The 20,078-nt window shown below is 40.1% G+C and overlaps 1 protein-coding gene across 3 annotated transcripts in view; it reads right to left on the minus strand.

The window, feature by feature from the left end:
* The window catches only part of LOC108241612 (multiple C2 and transmembrane domain-containing protein 2-like), a 41,010-nt gene that overhangs the window by 13,613 nt on the left and 7,319 nt on the right, over positions 1–20,078 (minus strand). For 2 of the 3 annotated variants that reach the window (XM_025007956.2, XM_017425898.3), the window contains exons 2-10: positions 11,825–12,395; positions 9,138–9,255; positions 6,575–6,717; positions 6,180–6,256; positions 5,659–5,773; positions 4,255–4,281; positions 2,947–3,114; positions 2,268–2,398; positions 62–248 (exon numbers count right to left, since the gene is read on the minus strand). In XM_025007956.2, coding sequence (XP_024863724.1) covers positions 62–248; positions 2,268–2,398; positions 2,947–3,114; positions 4,255–4,281; positions 5,659–5,773; positions 6,180–6,256; positions 6,575–6,717; positions 9,138–9,255; positions 11,825–12,355 — 1,497 coding nt within the window. In that variant the 5' untranslated portion in view covers positions 12,356–12,395. The remainder of the gene's footprint in view (positions 1–61; positions 249–2,267; positions 2,399–2,946; positions 3,115–4,254; positions 4,282–5,658; positions 5,774–6,179; positions 6,257–6,574; positions 6,718–9,137; positions 9,256–11,824; positions 12,396–20,078) is intronic. The other variant, XM_017425899.3, reaches the window with a different exon arrangement.

Consider the following 20,078-nt stretch of genomic DNA (forward strand, 5'->3'; position numbering starts at 1 on the left):
TAAAAGCGCTTGTTTGAAGTGATGTAACCATGCAACGATCGCATGGATCGCAGATACTGACGTAATTATCCAGCTGGTTCTGTCGTTCGCGTCTTTCATCGAGCGGTGCGACGCCGAGGTCGGAGATGGAAACGCCGCTGCATGTGTTCAGTGTGAGCACGAAGACCAGCGTTCCTCTGAAAGAGTCCAGCCTGCCTATGAAGACGTTCCTCTGATTGAAAGGGATCTCAGACAGGTTCACTTCACACCTGAAAAAGGGATAGAATATTATTATTATTATTATTCACTGTGAGCAGAATCAACAGAACAACCTGAAGTGAATGAACCACGATCAAAGAGTCGGACACGCTTCACCCTGATTGGTTGATTGATTGGTTCAGATTTCTGCAAATTTGCAAATTGATTTGGAAAACAAAACAAAACATCAAGAAGTAAACAGAATACCCAACAAAAGAACAGAAACAAATTCAAGTTAGGCATATTTATCTTTACTCTATGGCTAAATGTGCTTCAAAGTATAGATTCAAATGATTTAATAGTTTATAGAACTGAACAGTTTGTCAAGACAATTTGATTTCAGGTCCATTATTTATTTTTATTTTTTTGTCAAACATCTTAAAACAACAACAGCAAATTGTTCTTAAAACTCAAACTCCTCTGCATCTTATTGTGTATATTTTCCACAGTGTGTACTCTTTTCCTCGTCTTGCCTGATATTTAAATCTGCGTAAATATCTGCAGCCACAACCCAACCTAAATCCTTCCTCGTACACATTCAGAGGCAGGGAGGGGGGCCGGAAAAATGAAGCGAAAACGAAACAAATGCCTTTTCGTGTGTTGATGTTTATCGTGTCCAGAAGGGACTTTGGGCTGGCTGCACACGAACCCGCGGGGATTTCTGTTACCATGGGGACAAAAACGAAGGTCCCAGCGGGCAGAGGTGGATTTTCAGGGTAAAGTTCTCAGGTAGAGGTCAGAATCAGTTCAAAGATGTGGTTATGAAAGGCATTCGGTGGGAGATCTTTCTTATTCCAAAATTAAACCTGTAAAAGTGCAGAGAAACCTAAAAACGGTGCTAAATATAGAGCGACTGCTGCTATTTCTGTCAGCGGGCTTTAGCAACTGTACGTCACGATACATTTCTTCTCTCTTGTTGCCAGGTTTAACACAGAGACCATGAAATAAAAACTATTTCTGCTTTAATGCTTAAGAGAATCTGTTTAAGAAGGTTTGAAATCCTCAGCAACTCAAACACACAACCCTGATATCTCAGTTTGCAACACTTCCAGCTCAGAAAAAAAGAATCCAGGATCTCTGTCTTTATATTCATTAAGTCCAAAACGTGATGTATTCACTGCACCGCTGAGACTGGAAGTGAACATGATTTTACTCTTAATTTTTGTTTTGCTAATAACAATGAATTTACTTTAGTAGCCATTATTCAATCTAACTTCAGACAGAAGTGATCAAATAATTAATATAAAGTTTATTATCAGGTTTTTGTTTAGTTTTCAGTAAAATATGACTTATTCTTGATGGTTTTTTGACTTGCTTCAAAGTGGAGGGGCTGAAAATTCCCAGTTGCCATGAATGCAGCATGAGCAGAGTGCTGAAGTAAACACAAACCTGATTATCAATATCATTTTGAAAGGCTTTTACTTTTCTTCTTTTATGCCACCACAACATTCTCATCTTTAAGGAGCATGGGAGCTGGAGGGGCAGTGGCTGCCTTGACCTGGACTCATTTAGAAAACCCTGATTATTACCTAAGAAGCAGGCAGGGTCACCATTTAACTCCCTTCATGTTCACTTCTAAGCCCTAAGGTCAAAAGCCTCTTCAGGATGTGGGAGAGGTTCAGAAAACAGGGAATTTGACAGTGAGACGGCACTTCCTAAAAGAGGGAGAGGGGACTCAAAGGGTCAGTGTGAAACAGTAAAATAAAATCTGCAGGGGATGAGCTGAGCCTGACTTTTTCATAACCAATACAACCGTTATGACAATAACAATATAAGCAGGCTTTTTATTGTGAAAGATAAGTGTGGAAACAGTAAAATGGAGTTTTGCAGATTGTTCCAACAGTGTAACAATGAGCTCCTTTTCCTTCATCAGTCTCCTGCCCCCCTTATATCAGCCAAAGGTAGACAGACATGTACGCACACAGACTTAAAGAAACTTTTAACAGCCAAAAAACAAACCGCACTAGTTTTATTTTATTGCTATCATTTTAATAATCACAGCACCGCACTGACTGAAGAAGCAGACTCACCTCCCCAAGCACTCCTCTGTCTTCCGTCCATCTCTGGACCACAGCTCCACCTCCAGGATTTGTGACACACCGACGAACATTTTCATGGTGAATCGTTCTCTCCACTGAGGATTGGCCACTTTGCACTGATTCTGATTCGGAGAGAATATAAAACATGAAAAAGACAATTTCAAAAACACTCACACTGATAACACTTTCTTCTCCTATTAAGTTACTGAAGTTTACTTTTTTTTCTAATTGCTGTGAAATCACATTTTGGCCGACAGGAGCATAGGGTCCAGTTCAGGAACTGGGACTGACTAACAGAGGGCAGCATGTCTGGACTTGGACCATTTCCTGACTGACCAGAGAGGGAATATTTCTTAGAATAAGAAGGAGGAACGCTGCTGGCACTTTTGATGTGTAATGAATAGTTACACAACAACACATCAGATACAAGTGAGCATGTGGCCAACAGAGCTCAGGACATCCTCCTTGGAGCAGGGTCAAAAATGAGTGTTAATCCTTGGGAAACTACAGATTAAAACACTGTAGTTGTGTGAGAACTGAGAACATGAAACATTTTCAGAACAGCCAATAAATAAATGATCTTTTGAGGTATGGGTAAAAGATTAGGGATTTTGGGGGGGGGGGAATAAAGCTGCGTTAAAACTGAAAGCACCCATCTTTCATTTGGTACCTTGCTTTTATACTGCTGCTCTCCCAGTCTGAAGCGAACGTAGAAGTGACCCGTCTGCGTGTGCGGCGGCAGATCCTGACCTTCGATCAGAGTCACCGAGAGGACAGACGTCCACAGCTGATTCTTCCTCATAATGTCGGACAAACGAGAGCTCTGAGTCGTCCCTCCCTGCAAGAGAGGGTCAGGAAGCAAATGAGACGGGGAGCTGAGAGGGACGAAGGGGAAATCATGGGATTACAAACAAAAAACAATCAAATCAAATTAAATTTCTTTATAAAGGCACAGAAATATTGTGAAGAACAGAGAGCAAATAAACAAATAGTTACTTCATAAAGCAGAAGATTGAAAATTAAGTAACATGCTTTTAAATCTGCAAAAAGAGCAGAATAAAAGACCATAATCTGAGCTGACGTGGCTGTAAACCCTGACCTTGCACATGCGCAGGCAAAAAACTGTAGCTTTTAACTAACATGCTACAACGCATTTCATTTATCGACGCACCAGTTAAAGAAACTTTCAAACAAGCACATGCAGAGTTTTCTAACGAAGCCTTCCATAAAACACAGAGGTGACAGCCATGCTTTATGTGTGCTGCACTCATATGCAAACAGTCATACACTAATAGGACGAAACGCACAGCAAGCGGCGGCGGGAGTGAGACGACATGCAATCATCAGCTGCTTTATGAGTTTAAAACCCCTCGTCACGGTGAAATCAGAACACAACTGTCAGACTTATTTTTGATCAGCGCTAATCTACAGTTTTGCCAGCACTGCAGTGGTTTTTGTCTGATGTACCACTGACTGATTCTACTGGACTACATGATTTCCTGTGTACTTGCATTATGCATTTGTGGAAGAAAAAGTAGTGATTTTTCAGATTGATGTCGCTTTGCAGACAGGTTGCTCTACTCAGTCCCATGCAGATAAACCAAGTTGCAACAGATCCTAAATTAAATCCGAATATTTATTGTTGCACACGTTTAATTAGAGCAGACGAGCATCTGTATCTAAAATGCTTTTTGCTGCCACCTTGTGACAATAAATGAAATCAGATTTAGATCAACAGATAACTGCCAAACATGGGTAAGGAACGGACACTGCACTGTGGTATTAACCTGTACAGTCTGATCAGAAAGAGATCGAATTTAACCCTAATATGGATCCAACTATGGATCGTATTCCATCTTAAGCTGTATTGCCGGAGCAACAAATTCTCTCCTTTACATGTGGCAGATATCTGTAGAATGCTGCCGAGAATCATTGGCGTTTGACGTCTGTCCAGTGTGTCCCCTCCACCATGGCTTACCCCACTACTTCGTTTTCCGAGCCACTTCTGCTGACAGGAGCATGCAAGTTAGGTGCAAAACAAAATGACACCATGTTTAGTCGACTAGAGACAAACATTGAAAACATAATGACAGACACAATAAAAAAGTAAGTCGACACACTCTCAATTTGACATTTTACACATGAAGATGTAATTAGAAAGACATGTTAGTCAAAATGAGATGGATGTGACCTCGGCTGAGCAACAACACATGTCGGACTTCACTGTGTCGTTATTTTAATTGGCAGGAGCTGAACTGAAATGCAGAAGCAGAGGGAGAACAACTACACACACCGCATGATTTGATAACAGGTAGAACCACCATTAGCAGCAATAACTCTGCTTTAGTTCATTGAGTTTTCACTGAGGTCCCACCAAAAGTTGAGGTCTGAACTTTGCAACGCCCTGATTCTTTTTCTTTTTCATCCTGTTGTAGATTTGCTCACGACTCAGCGTGGTCCAAGCCTCAGCTGTCGGGCCCACGTTTGACTCCTGAAGCCTTTGGTCTACAGAGGAGTTCCCGTTCGACTCAATGACCGTACGGCGCTCAGGTCCTGTGGCTGCAAAACAAGCCAAAATCATCAGCCCTCCACTACCATGCTTGACAGCTGGTATGAGGCTGAGATGTTGTGTTTTTTTTTTCACAAAACGTGGTTCTGTACGTTAATCCCAGTCATCTCCACTGTGGTGTTGTCTCTTCCAGGATGTTATTCCAAATGGAACTTTACAAATTTAAGTTTTGCTGCCATGATCTGTTTGGAAAGAAGAGGCTTTCTCTTAGAAGCCCTTCTGAACAAGTCATACTTGTTCAGCCCTCTTTAAATTATACCAGAATAAACATTTATTAACATACTAAATAACACCTGCAAAATCAGAGATTTAGCTTTTTTGACGTTTACTAATTTCTTTAGGCATTGGGCCGTGGTAGCTGGGAAGACAGTGTTGCAGTCTCATAATCCTGAGGCTGCGGGTTCGAGCTCAGGTTGTGTCAGGAAGGGCACTCATGCTTCTTAAGCACTGCCAACATTTCTTCTCTTGTGGACGTGCTCACACTTGCTGATAATCGGTTAATCTGTTATCAGTTTAATTAGCAACAGCTGCTGCTGCTCATGCTCTTATTGTCAGGATTGACTTCCTTTTTCTTTTGTTCACACTGCTTCTGCATTTTAGCTTGGTAAAACAATTAAAGACAACACTGTGAAATATGCCATGGGCTGTTCAGCTGATGTATTTACCAAATTATGTTGTTTTCTATTACATCCTGAAACATCTAGCCTTCAGACTGAGTGTACTTTCTTTTCATTGTGACTTGAAATCCGATGCAAAACTGATATTTCTAATGTTGTGACACATGCAGTGAAAAACAGTATAGGTTTCCCCTACATGGCCTTTCTTGCTGTCTCCATTTCTGAGCGACAGTTTCATGTTGGCCACCACGACGCCCATGTCCTCCTCCAGAGTGTTTTCGTCTTTCAGCGGCAAAACCAGCTCTTGAACCCTGAGGGAAGGTGAATTAAAGGTTTATTTAAAATTAAAGGCAGCTACATGAGCAACAGGCACTAATGAGCCACAACGAATTAAACCCAACATTCACCAAAAGAGCCTCCAACATCAACGAGCCCTTTTTAACTACATATTGTCACTTAGACTGGAGTGAGTGAATGTGGTGGCTATATTTACATTTACCACTGTCAGGTGGAGGTAATGTCCACCAGGAGGTGCTAGTCATCTGTATTTCAACATTATAGTCACAACTCTTACGAAATGAACGGATAAACAAGAAATTAGAACAATCTTTTTCCTTTTCACCCACAGATACTGACGTGAATCCTGGCCAGTTTATTTGCTCCACACAAACAGCGTTTCATCTGCCTGCAACAATAAAGGTTTATGATCGCACTTACGTGTCAACCTGCAGGTCACTCAGTTGGACGAAGGTAGAGCCCATAAAGTCATCAGACGTGAGATCACGGTCGTATACCTGCGTCACGTCACAGAGGAAGTCACAGTGAGACGTCACAACCCCTACATACAGCTAACACACCCACTGAGCATTGTTTTTGATAACACAACAACATATTTGTAGTTAAATATTAATACATTTCCTCAATAAAACTTTCGCGAACATATTTGTTTCACAACACAGTTAATTCCCAAACTGATGTAAAACAACCTTTCCTCATCGGAGGCTTTGAAGCAGAGCCAGTCACTGCACCATCGTGGAAATCCCTCCAAAACCGCCAACATTTGCAACACCAGAGAAAAGCTTTCACACAGAAACGGTGCGATGTGAGGTTACCTTGATGTAAAGTTTCTGACTCAGATCCTTCACAGGCAAAGAGAACGACTCATTCCACGTAGGATTCAGGTTTTTGTAAACCACTTTGCTTTTGTAGATTGTTTTTCCATCCAACTTGAATTTTACATAAGGGTCGCTGGTGCCTGACGAACAAACAGAACAACAGTTATTTTAGAGTAAATATTCTTTAATTTAATCTGGTCAAATCGATGTGAAAGTTTGGCCCTTTGTGACAGAACTCCTCTGGGACGCATAGTTATTGATACTGAAGCAGGGAGGCCAGTGATAAATCCCAGAACCTGCTGCCTCTGACAATCAGAAAAATAAGGCTGCAAATATTTAAAATTATGAATGAATAAAAAGCCCCAACTTAGAAAATTCTCATTAACTCATTAAAGCTAGTTGGTTTGGCCTAAATTCTTATTTCCAAACCAGTCTTATAGCCCCTGCTCTCAGCTTCATGGGAAACCTGCTGGTTTCCAGTAAAAGGAGAGGCCAGAGCCTCTCATATTGTCATCTCGAACGTCGCTGTGGAGGATGTGGCTTTTTTTTTTTCCTCCTCGGGGGAGACGACCACAGCATCCTGAATCAAAACCCAACTAAATTTCAGGGGGCACGTCGACAACTAGCAGCAGATGCAGATCAACGCCGTTAGACTCGCAGGCAGAGTAACGTCTAAAAATTCACAATACGTCATTTTCATTTTGACTTTTAATATTTTCATATTCGATCTGTCAGGTTATTTCATTTCTACGTGTGAGTCTGCTCTTCTGTAAACCAACCAAACGAGGGCAGCTTCCAGATCACACGTGGACTGTGTGTACATCTCCAAACATCTATTCTATGCATTCATTTAAAAATGAGTTTTTGCAACATAGTTGAGTAAGTACTCTATTGCAGAAAGACTCTTTTTTTGTTGCTGAGGGGTGCTTTTCTTCCTGCAGCCCTGCCATGGACACCCTTCTCATTCAGAGTTACCACAAAGACAGACTGATAAACTTTACCAGCTGATATTATTATTGGTTTTGCAGCACTGCTTTGTGACTGCATAGGTTCCTGCAGGCCTCGGGGGGGAACCTTTGTCAGTTAATCCCTCCTATACAGGAAAACACCAGCCTTTATAAACACACTCACATGAGTTTGGTTGCAAACTGGAGCTTTATAAATAAACTGATGATCTGTAATTTCCTCCATTCGTACAGAACTCGTTAGGGGGGAATTCAAGTCCTTTAGAGATGATATTTTAAGCGTTTTCCGCATCATAAACGTTCTTTTTATTCCTGAGGTCCAGCGAGTCATTTTGTACTTCACAGTCAGTTCACAGCTTGGTTGTACTTAAAAAAAGGGGGGCAACCACTCAAACTGACAGCAGTCCCACTTCCTGCAAACAACTGACTACTTTCAACCTTCTGATTTGTCCGACCTGTTTGTTTGCTTCTCTTCATTTTTGTGACTTGTGTGAAAATTCAATAAGTCGTATTTATAGAAGATGGCAGGTGTTTTTATTCACAAACCTTTGAGCATCATCGAATATGATTACGCCTGTTTCTGCGTGCGCTTCCTGTTCCAGATCATCAACTCTCTCTGCATGCTTTAACTGCTGTGAATGTAATTTAATTATAATGGAAAATAAAGATGTTGTCCGGGGACTGCTTTTCAATGGCGAGAACAAAGATGTAGTGAAACCTGACTACTCCTTTCCCCAAAACCTGTTCTTCATTTTTGGCTTTATCTGCACAAATAAATGCAGCCGGACCGAGCGTCCCGGGAGTGAAAGGGCCTTGGGTATTCAGGGCTGGGCGCGGCTCAAACAGGTTCTAATATGTTTCGCTTCAGAGGCTGCTCAGGTGAGCTGACATTCAGGTTCCTTTTGCTGTCCCTCGAGTCAATGGCATGTGTACTCAGACGGGCATTCCTGACTGTCATTAAGGAAACAAGGCTAAATAAACAAACCGAGGCCAGTGCGAGCAGAAAACACACTGTATCTGTGAGGAAGGTGACGTTCCCTGGGAGGTTCAAACGCAGATTAGAGGTGGAAGTCAGAAATGAATTCCTGTCACAGCATGTACAACAAACTGGTGGAATAAGAATAACAATCATTACATAAACTCACAGTGTTGAACAAGACAACGATACCTGACAATAAGTGAATCTGTAAAGAGCAGCAAATATACACATGTGAGGAACTACATACAATATTCCACCACCGCACTTTTTATTTTCCTTTTAAACTCCAGTTTTCATGCTCTGAAGGCATCACTTTCCCACAGAGTAGGATTTTGTATCATCTGAACAATTCTCCTCAGTGGTTTTTAAAGCATCTTAACAATACTCACAAAAACTAAACTAAAATCATTTGTCTTTGTGGCTTTTTGACGTATGCATTTCAGAAAGCGAGCTGCTGTAATTCCTATTGTTTCCTGTGATCTGCGTCATGTCTTTGTTTTACACGAGGGTAGCACAGCTAATCCAAGGGAAGGGTTAATGACTCACAGCAGGTTCGTTTTTTTTATTATTTATTTTTAGCAGGCGCTTTAGAAGCAGCAGATGGTTTGGTTCCTACCACAGCGGTCCCGGATCACCAGGTTCCGTCCATCCTTCAGGGTGATGTGGAGCAGGAAGGACCGAGGAAGGTCCTGGACGGTCTCTGACACACTCTCAGCCTCGTTACCCATCTCACACTGTACACACAAACACAATCACCACTTACACTTTCAGCAGGGGCATTAAAGGAACATGATCTGAATTTACATATGAACTTCACTTCAAAACAAACAGCTGTATAACAATAAACCACAAGTTGAATAAAACCATTAAAGTGACTACATTTATCATCTTATTTTGCTGACAAACTTCTGTTTTTGTCCACTTAGTTTAAATTAAAATGTTGTCATCAGTCTTGCAGTATTAAAAGGAAAAATATTGCTTTAGGCTATAGGGACTTTTCCGAATCATTATTTTAGCCCATTTCTACCTTCAAACAAGTAGTTCCTATTCTTTGGCTGGAAAAAACACTGAGCGTTGAACCAGAACACACTTCCTCCTAATGTCCTGAACCCGATACAATAATCCAGAGTTAGTTTTCTTTTTGTTTGATTCGATGCATGTCAGCTGTAGGACAAAGCAGCTGCTTGTATGATGCATTTAAAATAATGTCCAGGTGAGATAAAGATACCAAATCATGCATAATCTTTCCAAGACTGACTTTAATGTAATCTATTCTGTCTAATAATCAAAAACTCAGCTAACAGGCGATTAACTGACCAAACTAGACACTTACATTTCGGTTTCCTGTGTTGTTTAGTCTGTAGACATCAGGAGTTTATTGTAGAAAGAAAGCTAAATAGTTCTTCTAAAATGCTGAATGGCCCAGAGGGTGAAAAGTTCAGTCTGTTGAGCAGCTAAATGCTCCAAAAATGAACCCCGTTTGCCTTTTCTGCCATGACCACAAATCCTCTGAGCATTTTATTAAAAAATTCCTGTATCCTGGGGCCTGAGCGGAGTGAACCCGTGAACAAAGAGGGCAATATGCATTTCTTGCTCTGAGTCGTGACAGTTTAGGTTTAACTGGAGTTTTAAGTCTTTGTCTAAAGGTGGGATCGTGTCGGACGGAGAATTTTATGGTATGTTTCAAAAACAAAGCAATAACAAACAGAGATAAAGTTTTCCTTCCAAACTTTGTGCAGGAATGACTCATATTTGCTCAGACACACAGTTTACACACTTTTGTAAATATTAGAGCTCGACAGAAAACAAGAGCTGAAGAAACAGCATTGTTAGAAACTGCCTATGAAAGTATTATATTATGCTCAGTGTCATTTAGAGTAGAAGTTTAATTTAACGGTTCAGAAAGATCTTAAGGCAAACCTTAAGTATTTATGTGACTAAATCTAATCTGAGAAGCATGATGGAGATGAGAATTGTAAATTTATAACAGAGAGAGGAAGTTAATCCACATGTGCTTATCTTAAATATGCCCATGTCAGATACTTCTCAGATTAGATTTAGTTAATTTAAATATACACAATACAGTGTGCAGGTAAAACGCATCAATACAGCTTAAAATGTAAACACAAGCAATAATGTTGTGGAAGTCTGCTGTGGTTCAGCAATACTTTGCTGTGTAGAAGTCTCATCTGAATGCTGTGATAAAAGAAGATAAAACATGGTGCCAACATGTTGCTCAGTTGTAGTGAAATAACTTAAACTCCCTTAAACTGTAGAAAGGAAAAAAAGGATTATATAATTCTGCTTGGTATCTGACACCAAACGTGGTTTGTTATCAAGCCAAAACATTGCAACACCTCACAGCCTGCATGTAAGGCCAAACTGTGCTGCGGAAAATAGTCCAAAAACAGAAATAACTGTTTACTGGGAAAAAAACAAACATTATTACCATAGTACACTGAAATGTGTATGTTACCACATGGTGAGATAAGACAAAACTGTCCTATAAATAGCTTAAACTAATAAAGTCTAATTGAAGTGTCTCTACAGCTCAAACTCAAGAAATAATTCCTTTTGACTGAGGTGTGCTGACGTGTTGCTTCCAGTTTGCCACTTTGGTCCAAATTCACCTGAAATAGTTGAAGGTGAAACAATGCAGCTAACATTGTAAACTGTTGATTTTAGGTGGAGATCCAGCAGCAGCAGCTTATCCAGCTCGTCCAAGTTAAACTTTCCAGCTCCTGTTCAAACACACCCGACACCTCATCCACACCAAAGTACATTAAAAAAGTCCAACTCTTTGGTATCATGTTATTGACTTTTTGCAACATTTCCTGCACAACAGTTTCTCCATTTGAGCAGGCAGAAATTACTGTGTTATTGCTTTTATTAAATTAATGTTTCACACTGCACACCACATAGGAAGTAAATATATTTCATCATGTAGATACACTCCAACTATTTAATTTTCCCTTTTGTTTTATGCTTCTAACTAGACTCTTATTTTCTTATCAGTTCCCTTTATAAGAGTTATATGGTACATATAAAATACAGTACAACTACTGTATTGGGACAAATCACACCTAATGGATCATCACCTTTTTGTTATTTTATTGTTAATGTTGATGTTACAAGAATTACAACTGCAAATTGATGAATTAAGCCAAATTAAGAGCCAGTCTCTGGAAACGAGGATTTTTATTCTTCAGAAGTTTACATTTTATTGCTATTTAGGCAGACCCCTGCTTATTTTTGGATGCCAGCACAGATTTTGTATTTCTGAACAGAGTTTAGGTTCTGTACCTGTGTGCTGTCCGGTGAACCATCTTCGGTGGAGACTTCTGGACTAGAGACACTGCTTATCTCAGGCACGACCAGCTCCTCGGGCTCCATCCTTTGAACAAGACGTGGATGTGTTTCCCAGTAGCAGTTCTCTTCTTCACAGAGACCATTCAATGACTCTTGAGAGAAAGCATAGTCTGTGTAGTCTGCAGGCATGCTCAGTCTGTGATCGCTCTTTGTAGCTCCTCCATCAGGTACTTCCAGCAGGCCACTCCCACCTTTTCCTCTAGATTTCCTGGCAGGTTTATCAGGCAGCCTGGAGTTACCGTTGTATTTTGGAGGGCTGTAGTGCTGAAGCTGTGTGTTGGAGGAGACGTGATGATACTCCTCCCTCATGCTGGTCATGTCTGGAACAGAAATGCTCATCCGATGGTCCATGTTGCACTCGGTCTGGACACGATGCTTGCTGGAACTCGCCTTGTTCCGCCGAAGATGTGGCAGCATCTTCAGGCGAAGACTGTGCAGCTTGCCAGTTTTCTTGGAATCCATCATGGTAGGGGCGTTGCGTCTAAGATTTGGAGATCAGTAACATCTGTGGTAAAAGGAGAGAAAGAGAGACAAATTAAGTACACGTCAGGTCCTACACCAGCCGGGCAAATCAGAAGTCACGGATGACATCTGAGGTACAGAAATGATTAAATGATACAGCCTTCAGATCAGGAAACAACGCAGCCCTTAGTCCTGCACAAACTGAGCTCTCCTGAGTCATCATGAAGGCTAACCTGGCATAAAAAACAAGGATAAATCCTGTGATTCCAGGGACACGAGGCACACGCAGGCCAAAACAAACTATAAAGTAACGTCACAAGTGATGGTCACTGATGCTTTCCTCCCAAAGAGCTTAAATTAATTTTATAGCAGGTTTGAGGCTTTGAATAACATACACCAGGTATTAAAACCAGAAGCCCTGATGATGAGCAGGTGCAGGTGTGTGCTGCTGTCTTTAAGAGGACGCTGACAAAAAGTCGGTCCACACAAAGCTGCACAACTCGACAATATTCCGGGTCGGCTGTTTAAAGACTTGCTGCCGAGTTAGCTGATGTTTTTACAGACATTTGCAATCTGCATGCACAGCAAATTTCTATTTGTGGAGTTGGAAATGTGCACATTTAAAAAACTGTTTATGCATGTGTGAACCTTGTTGTTTGCATACAACCACTTTTACCACCTTTCACCACTACCGAGAGCATCCTGCCCAGGTCTTGGTATCACAACCACAGTGTGAATGGCAGGAAATCCCTGCAACTGTCAGGATTCAGTTTTGTATGTTTCTTTTTGTATTGAGTGTTTTGCTTCTGGTCTCTGTTTGGGTCTCTTGTGTTGTTTTCATGTGGTCTTGTTCTCTGTGTCTGTCAGTATTCACCTCTCCTCTGTCTGTCACTTGTTTACTTGTCATGCCCATCTCCACCTGCTCCTCGTTTCATAATCATCTCACCTGTGCCCACCTTTCCTAATTAACTCCTGTGTTTAAAACCTGGTCATTTCCTCCTCTCCCTGCTGGTTCATTGTCACTTTGTCGTTTCATGCTCTGTCCGGTTGTCCTCCCGTCTTGTCTCAGGTTTGTTCGTGTCTCGTTCCTGGATTTTGTTGTGTTTAGTTTGCTGCCACGTCAGCCTTTGTTTTGTGTTTATTGTAAATAAATTGGTTTTCTTTTAGTTCTTACAATGAGTCTGTGCTCTGGGTTCGCCTCCTTTTCCACCCATCATGACAGCAACATGTAGTGAAAATGGCTTAGAAAGACATGGCCATCTCACTCCCTTCCTATAAAGTCAATTTATAGTGAGAAATGCAGGAAATAAAGCCATCAGTTTTGTGAAAGCTCCCTCTCACCCTGCCTACATGCCACAGTATTTAACCTCCCATTATTTGGAAGATGATACGGTTCCATTGTTTAAAAACACCCAGCTTCAGTCCTCAGGCGGTAAGGCTGCAGTAGCTCCAGTAACAATGTTGTTTTGTTCTATCATGTCAATATGAAATAGGTAAATTATCTCTGTCTTTAGCCAAATTGTTTTAATAAGCTGATGTGTCAGTTTTATGTCATGTTTAATTAATTCAAAAACAGCATTTTTTTTAAGAAACTGTAAAGGTGAGTGGCAGAGATGAGGTTTAGACAATAATGTATTCTAGTTTAGTTTGGTTTAACAGGATACAGAGTTCTTCTCTTCATAGCAAAATGCTTAAAATATCTCTCCACTGCAAGTTTAAGACTGAAGTTTTTTGGTAGCAACAATATTTATTGTCAAAATATTGTCCAATAAAGCTCAATGATTTCCACATAAAAGAAGCACAACAATAAAATGTACCTAAAGTGTTTAGAATTTCTTTAATTTAATAATAATCAGAAAATTAAGCACAAATACAGGCTGCAGATTTAACAACTAGGTGCACCAGTGTGGCTTAAAGATGCAACCTACTTTTTTTTTTTTTTTTTTTAATTAAAATGTCATCTTTCTTGTAAATTATTGTGTTTCTGGGAGAGAGGGAGACAAACTGAAGCATCAATGCCAACCTGTCTCCATTACAAAACCAACCAGAAGTACCGAACCTGGATTTAAATGACTGAGACGTTCACCGTTATTCTCACAACTTTAAACTTTCAGTTCATTTGTCCAAAGCAAATCTGCACCAGACAATCCTGCGACACAGCAGGAGTCGAATTTCTGGCCCTGAGTCAAAGTGGTGTCATGTTTAAAAACCGAAGGATCAGTTCCTTTAGGTGGGGAAGCTGTTTATCAGCTTTATTTGATGCCATGTATACTCTGTTCTGCTCAACAGATACCGTGACATAGAAAAAAACAACTATTCAACAGCTCGAATGCAAAATAAAGCATAAATTACACAGAAAATACACAAACATGTACAGCTCTAATATTCTATCAGAACTGGTTTACTGAAAACAATGACGTCAGATTTGAATGAAGTTGTAATCTTCTATTCATATTCAGTGGTGAGTTAAACTGTAGCTCCAGAAACAAAGCAGAAATGATCGCTCCGCTCATAAATGCGGGGCATACTTTAAAGCTTTTAAAGATTTCCTTTTTATTTTTTTTTATTTGTCTGATAAAGTCAACTGATAAATGTCTGTTTCTTGTTTGCTTTTGGTGAACATTGTATTGTCTGCACTGTTGGATTTTGTCAAACTTGACTAACATAATCTCAAACTGCATTTAATCCAACACTAATCTATGCCTTTTTTCATTGTATCGACTACAACAACAGTGCTGTTGCCACAAAAAACAAGAAAACAAACATATAAAATATACTTTTCAATAATCACATTAAGGCTAAATGAGTTTAGCCCTAATGTAAATGACATTCTGCTGTTAGCTTTGTTGCCAAAATCTGCGGTTCAGACATGATTACCAAAATATCACCTTTGAGTTGTATGCCACACTCAGAGAACGGATGCAACAGCGATTGGTGGGAGAGAAATACTGCTGGGAATTTGGGAGTATTTCAGACATCGTGATTTGACGTTAGTTGAAAGATTTACACCTAAACAATTAACCAAAGCAGCAGGACTGTTTTCTCGTTTGTTCATTTTATTAATAGGGTATATAATTGACTGCAACACTTGTCCGAAAAGACTTACGGAGGAGGGGAGAGGAGAGGGGTGTTTTGATTCCTTCATGTAATATTATCTACCACCTGGGACATTTTATTTAGTTTGAAATATTAACAATATAATAAGACTGATCATTACACCTGCACACTGCAATTACAAACCAGTTAGGATTCAATCTCACGGTTGTAACATCTGATGCTGTGTAGCTTTTAGCTCTCTCCTCTGCACACTTTAAAATCACCGCCCAGCTTTAGTCTTCACGATGAATAACTTGACTGATCTTCTTACTGTGGCTGTACTGATAGGTTTCTATTTTTCTGCTGTTTCACTGCAATAAAAGCAGACTTCTTGCACCAAAAACATATCCTGTAAAGCTCCTGTTTGTGTGAAAAACAAAATGCAGAGTGATTTCAGACATTTTGGGGATAAAAAAAAAAAACTGAACAGTCATGATGCAAGATGCACTATAAGACAGCGGTGTAATTCAACGTGTTTGCAAGTGATCTCAGGTCATTTTGAGATGTAATAACTGATGACTAATATATGTAGGATCCTAATACCAGCTGATTGTTGCAGCTTGACACACAACCTACATATTTACATGTATGTTGGAATGCAGTTAGTAGTAAGAAAGTGCTGTGTAGGAAATGTGAAACTGGTCGAGGAACAGACAGACTCTCTCCAAGGTCAGGCTGCAGAGACAGTTTCATGCCACAGGGCAAACTGAGCAGAGCAACAGAACCCAACGACACTTAAACGACATCTGCAAGGCAAAGATTTCAAAACCGACTGGGGTTTCAACATGTGCTGTTCAAGCTCTGTGAAAAAGGCAAAAAGAAACGGCCAACAATGAGGACTCCAGACACAAAGTTAACGCTGCTTCTAGATCAGAAGCTGTCCAGCAGCTCGATCGGCTTAGAAATGGCCAAAACCTGGAAGACCCAGGTACCCTCCTCCACTGTCTGAATGAGTCTGACCAGAAATGGTTTTAATTGAACAACTGCAGCTAAAAAGCCAAATTTCTGGCATGGAAACAAGACCGAGAGACTCAACAATACACAAAAAAGGATGCAAGAAATTGTCACAGGTGCTCTGGGCTGATGAGTCCAGATCTGAAATGTCTGAATGAAGCAGAAGGTTGGAGAGCAGTCCAATGAGTGTCTGCAGGCAGGGAGAAGCATGGGGGAGCCCTGGGAGCGCACAGAGCTCTGTACCTACCATTGCTAACTGTCTGGAATTACTTAGAGAGAGGATCTGAGCCAGAATACAATCACAGATCTGTGGTTAGTTCTCCAAGATGTCTGGAACAGCTTATGTACAAAGTTCCTTCTCGTGATTACTACATTTTAGCTCAGCAACAATTTAATCTTACAATAAACAAGCGAATCACAAAATCTGCACCAAATGAAGTATTTAGGGCAAAGTGTAACTGTGAAGAAATGTTTCTTCCTACCTTTTCATCCAGCTGCCTGTCTGCAAATAATATCTGAGTTGCACATGGAGCTCACTGAGCTTTATAAAAGACACTAAAATCCACCTAACTAAACTGAACCTATGTTGAATAACAAAAACGGAGAGAGGAAGACAGAGTGAGGAAGTATTTGTATTTTAAAATGCTTTACATTCGTCTATAAACCATTTGGAACTTTACCTAAAGGCCTCATTAGTGAAAAAACAGAAAACAAATGAAATATGATCTCATACGTGCACTAAAACTGTTGTGAAAAATGTGTTAATGGATGCTTGTTGCTCTCCAACCTTGAGTTACAACATAGTGAAGCTGTACGTGCAAAGAGCTGGACGTAACCCAGCTGCAGGAGATGGGAGTTTCCGGCTCTGAAAAAGTTCACATTCCAAAGAGAAAATGAGCTTTTCCTCACTGCATCCAGCAGTTTTAGAGCTGGGCTCAGAAGTGTGAAACAAAGTTTAGGAAACAGGGATTTGTATTTTTGTTGTAACGTTTGCTGTGCTTCAAAACAAGCTGTGGCAGAACTGCCCCTCCAGACAGCTCTGTGCTGACTTGTCTCCTTGCCGCAATAAATCCATCGACTCTGCCTTTTATTATTTATGTCTTCACTTTTATTTCTTTAAATTTCTTTAACAGCAGCGTACAACACTGTGACAGAGACAGGAAAGACATCACTGGCTGTTATCCATTCAACACAAAATCCCTGCTTTTAAAAGGAAATGAAGAGCTCTAGGACAGAACGGGTAATGAATACTTGATGTTTCAGCTTATTATTATTCATCTCTCTCAATAATCACAGCAAAAAAAAAAAAAAAGCAGCCGCTCCTCCCCGGTTCTTGTAACGAAGGCCGACACCACAAAGAATGCAGCCCCTGTCAACAGGCCGAGACTTTGTTTTAACAAGTCAAGAAACAAGATCAAGATCAGAAACAAGTCATTACTGACTGCTGATGAAGGGGGAATTTTCCATGACAAAATTTAATCCAAACAAATGAACTGTTTCTCTGATCGTTTCTACAGTACACCACAACAAACTAAATTGCTTAAAAAGAAAAACCAAAGCAAAGATCATTAGGGGCCTGTAAACTGTTGAGCATCAGTGAAAAGGATGGAAAACACTGTGTCAAAATGAGATTTTTTTTGTCAGTTTCCTCAGCTGTTTACAAACTGATGACTAGTGATGACTATCATAAATGAGCACATATGATTACAGCACACTTCCGGTTTGTTAATAGTGACTTTGGGAAAATTAGCAAACCGATTACTTTTTAATATCTGCAGCCTTCATTCAAAATCCTCAAGCCTGTCCTAAATTTGAGGATTAGCTTGTTGCTCACCGGAGAAATAATAATGTTTTTTCTGAGTATACACTCACCATTCTTCTTTTATCCTTTACTTAGGTGATGACTTGTTGATGTTACAGAAATATTTCATATCATCCTAATCACCAGACTGTGTTTCAACACAGGCTGTGTTGAAATTGTTGCACAGTGTTCAGGTTAGACGTAGGGGTAATCTTTTCAATGATTCAAACTCAAGCGCTCGTGCAATCAAACACGATGGGCTCAGTCAGCCATTAAATTACACTAAAGCTGCTCCTAAATACTAACTTGTGGGTTGCTAGCAAAGTTTTAGTGTTTCCACAAAACATGGGACCAATATTGAAGAAATGAAACTAACACTATGCTGCTGGTGCTATTACGTTTTATTTTTGCAATATTTTCACTCAGTCTGTGCGTTTTACGATGGAGGTTGTTATCTGCCATCCCCTGCTGATGCTTACAGTATCAGAAACTCTGTTCTGTCTCTGAACCTGTTTAAATAAATGAAAATGAGTAAACTGAATCAAGAGCTTACAGGGTGGACACAGACAATGCTGCAAAAACCCTCCACCTTATCTCGCTCGCGCAAAAGCCGCAATCACAGGTACAAAGATGTTTCCTCCCTTTCATCTTTCATTATAAATATAACATCATAAAACCTTGTGGTATGTTTTCAGAGCGCACTCGAAAATTCAGTCTCTGCTGGTTAACATCTGTGGCCAAAGATTGTAATCTGGGGCCCTAATAAAGCTCAGAGCACGAGAAACAATAATAAGTTGTTTCGCTCACAGTGAACGGCAGCTGGGTTTGTGTTCTGTAAGGCTGAGTGAGACAAACGTGGCGTTGTTGACATTATTACTGTCGCAAGTAAGTATTCAGCCATTAATCTGAAGAATGGATTCATATCTGACTGCAGATATATTTGGTTATTAGGGTCATGTCTCGTCTGGCTGTGCACTCTGCTGCTTTAATGTTAACAACACGGATAAACAATATCCTCAAGTGAATGACAGCTAAGCCTCTTATTTTAGGCGTTAATAAAAACTCTCTAGAAACTCTAAGAGTTCTTCACAATCCAGACTTTTTCATAAACTTAAACTTGTAGAAAGCATTGTGTTTTAGCTGCTCCTATCTGCTATCAGTGTTTCACACAGGAAGAGCTTCCTTATCGTGCTCATCGTACTAAAATGAACAGCAAGTCTATCATAACACTTATGCTCCACATAGATTTAGGTACTGGAAAGTCTAGCACGCATATATGCAGGACAGGCACTGCACTGATTGTATGTATCGTGAATAAATGAAGCTGGGAGAGCTTGTAGGTGGCCTGAATGTTATCTCCTTAACTAAGTCGATGTTTCTCATCAAATGTCTGGAAGGGTTTTGGGAGGATTTTCTCTAAGTACATCTCTGTGTACTTTGTGCCCAATAAGAAAACTGGTTCTCGACTGGAGGAAAACCAGCCAAACAAAATCACTCTCAACCAGTTTTCTTATGTAAGGCCTCATACCTCCAGATCAAACAAAAGCTGGGACTCTCCCTCTACTTCCTCTGCTCTGAAGCTAAAAACCCAAACACAATTATTTTCCTAAGTCTTTGTGACCACACTGAGCAGAGCTTGCATATGTCGATCCGGAGATAAGACATCAGATGGGATGTTTACGACATCCTGTAGCAGATTTAACAAGATTCTTAGTCCCTGACACACATACAGGTGCTGGTCATAAAATTAGAATATCATGAAAAAGTAGATTGATTTCAGTAATTCCATTTAAAAAGTGAAACTTGTATATTATATTCATACATTACATACAAACTCATATATTTCAAATGTTTATTTCGTTTAATTTTGATGAT

Source organism: Kryptolebias marmoratus, linkage group LG15, assembly GCF_001649575.2.
Source record: "Kryptolebias marmoratus isolate JLee-2015 linkage group LG15, ASM164957v2, whole genome shotgun sequence".
Classification (NCBI taxonomy): Eukaryota; Metazoa; Chordata; class Actinopteri; order Cyprinodontiformes; family Rivulidae; genus Kryptolebias; species Kryptolebias marmoratus.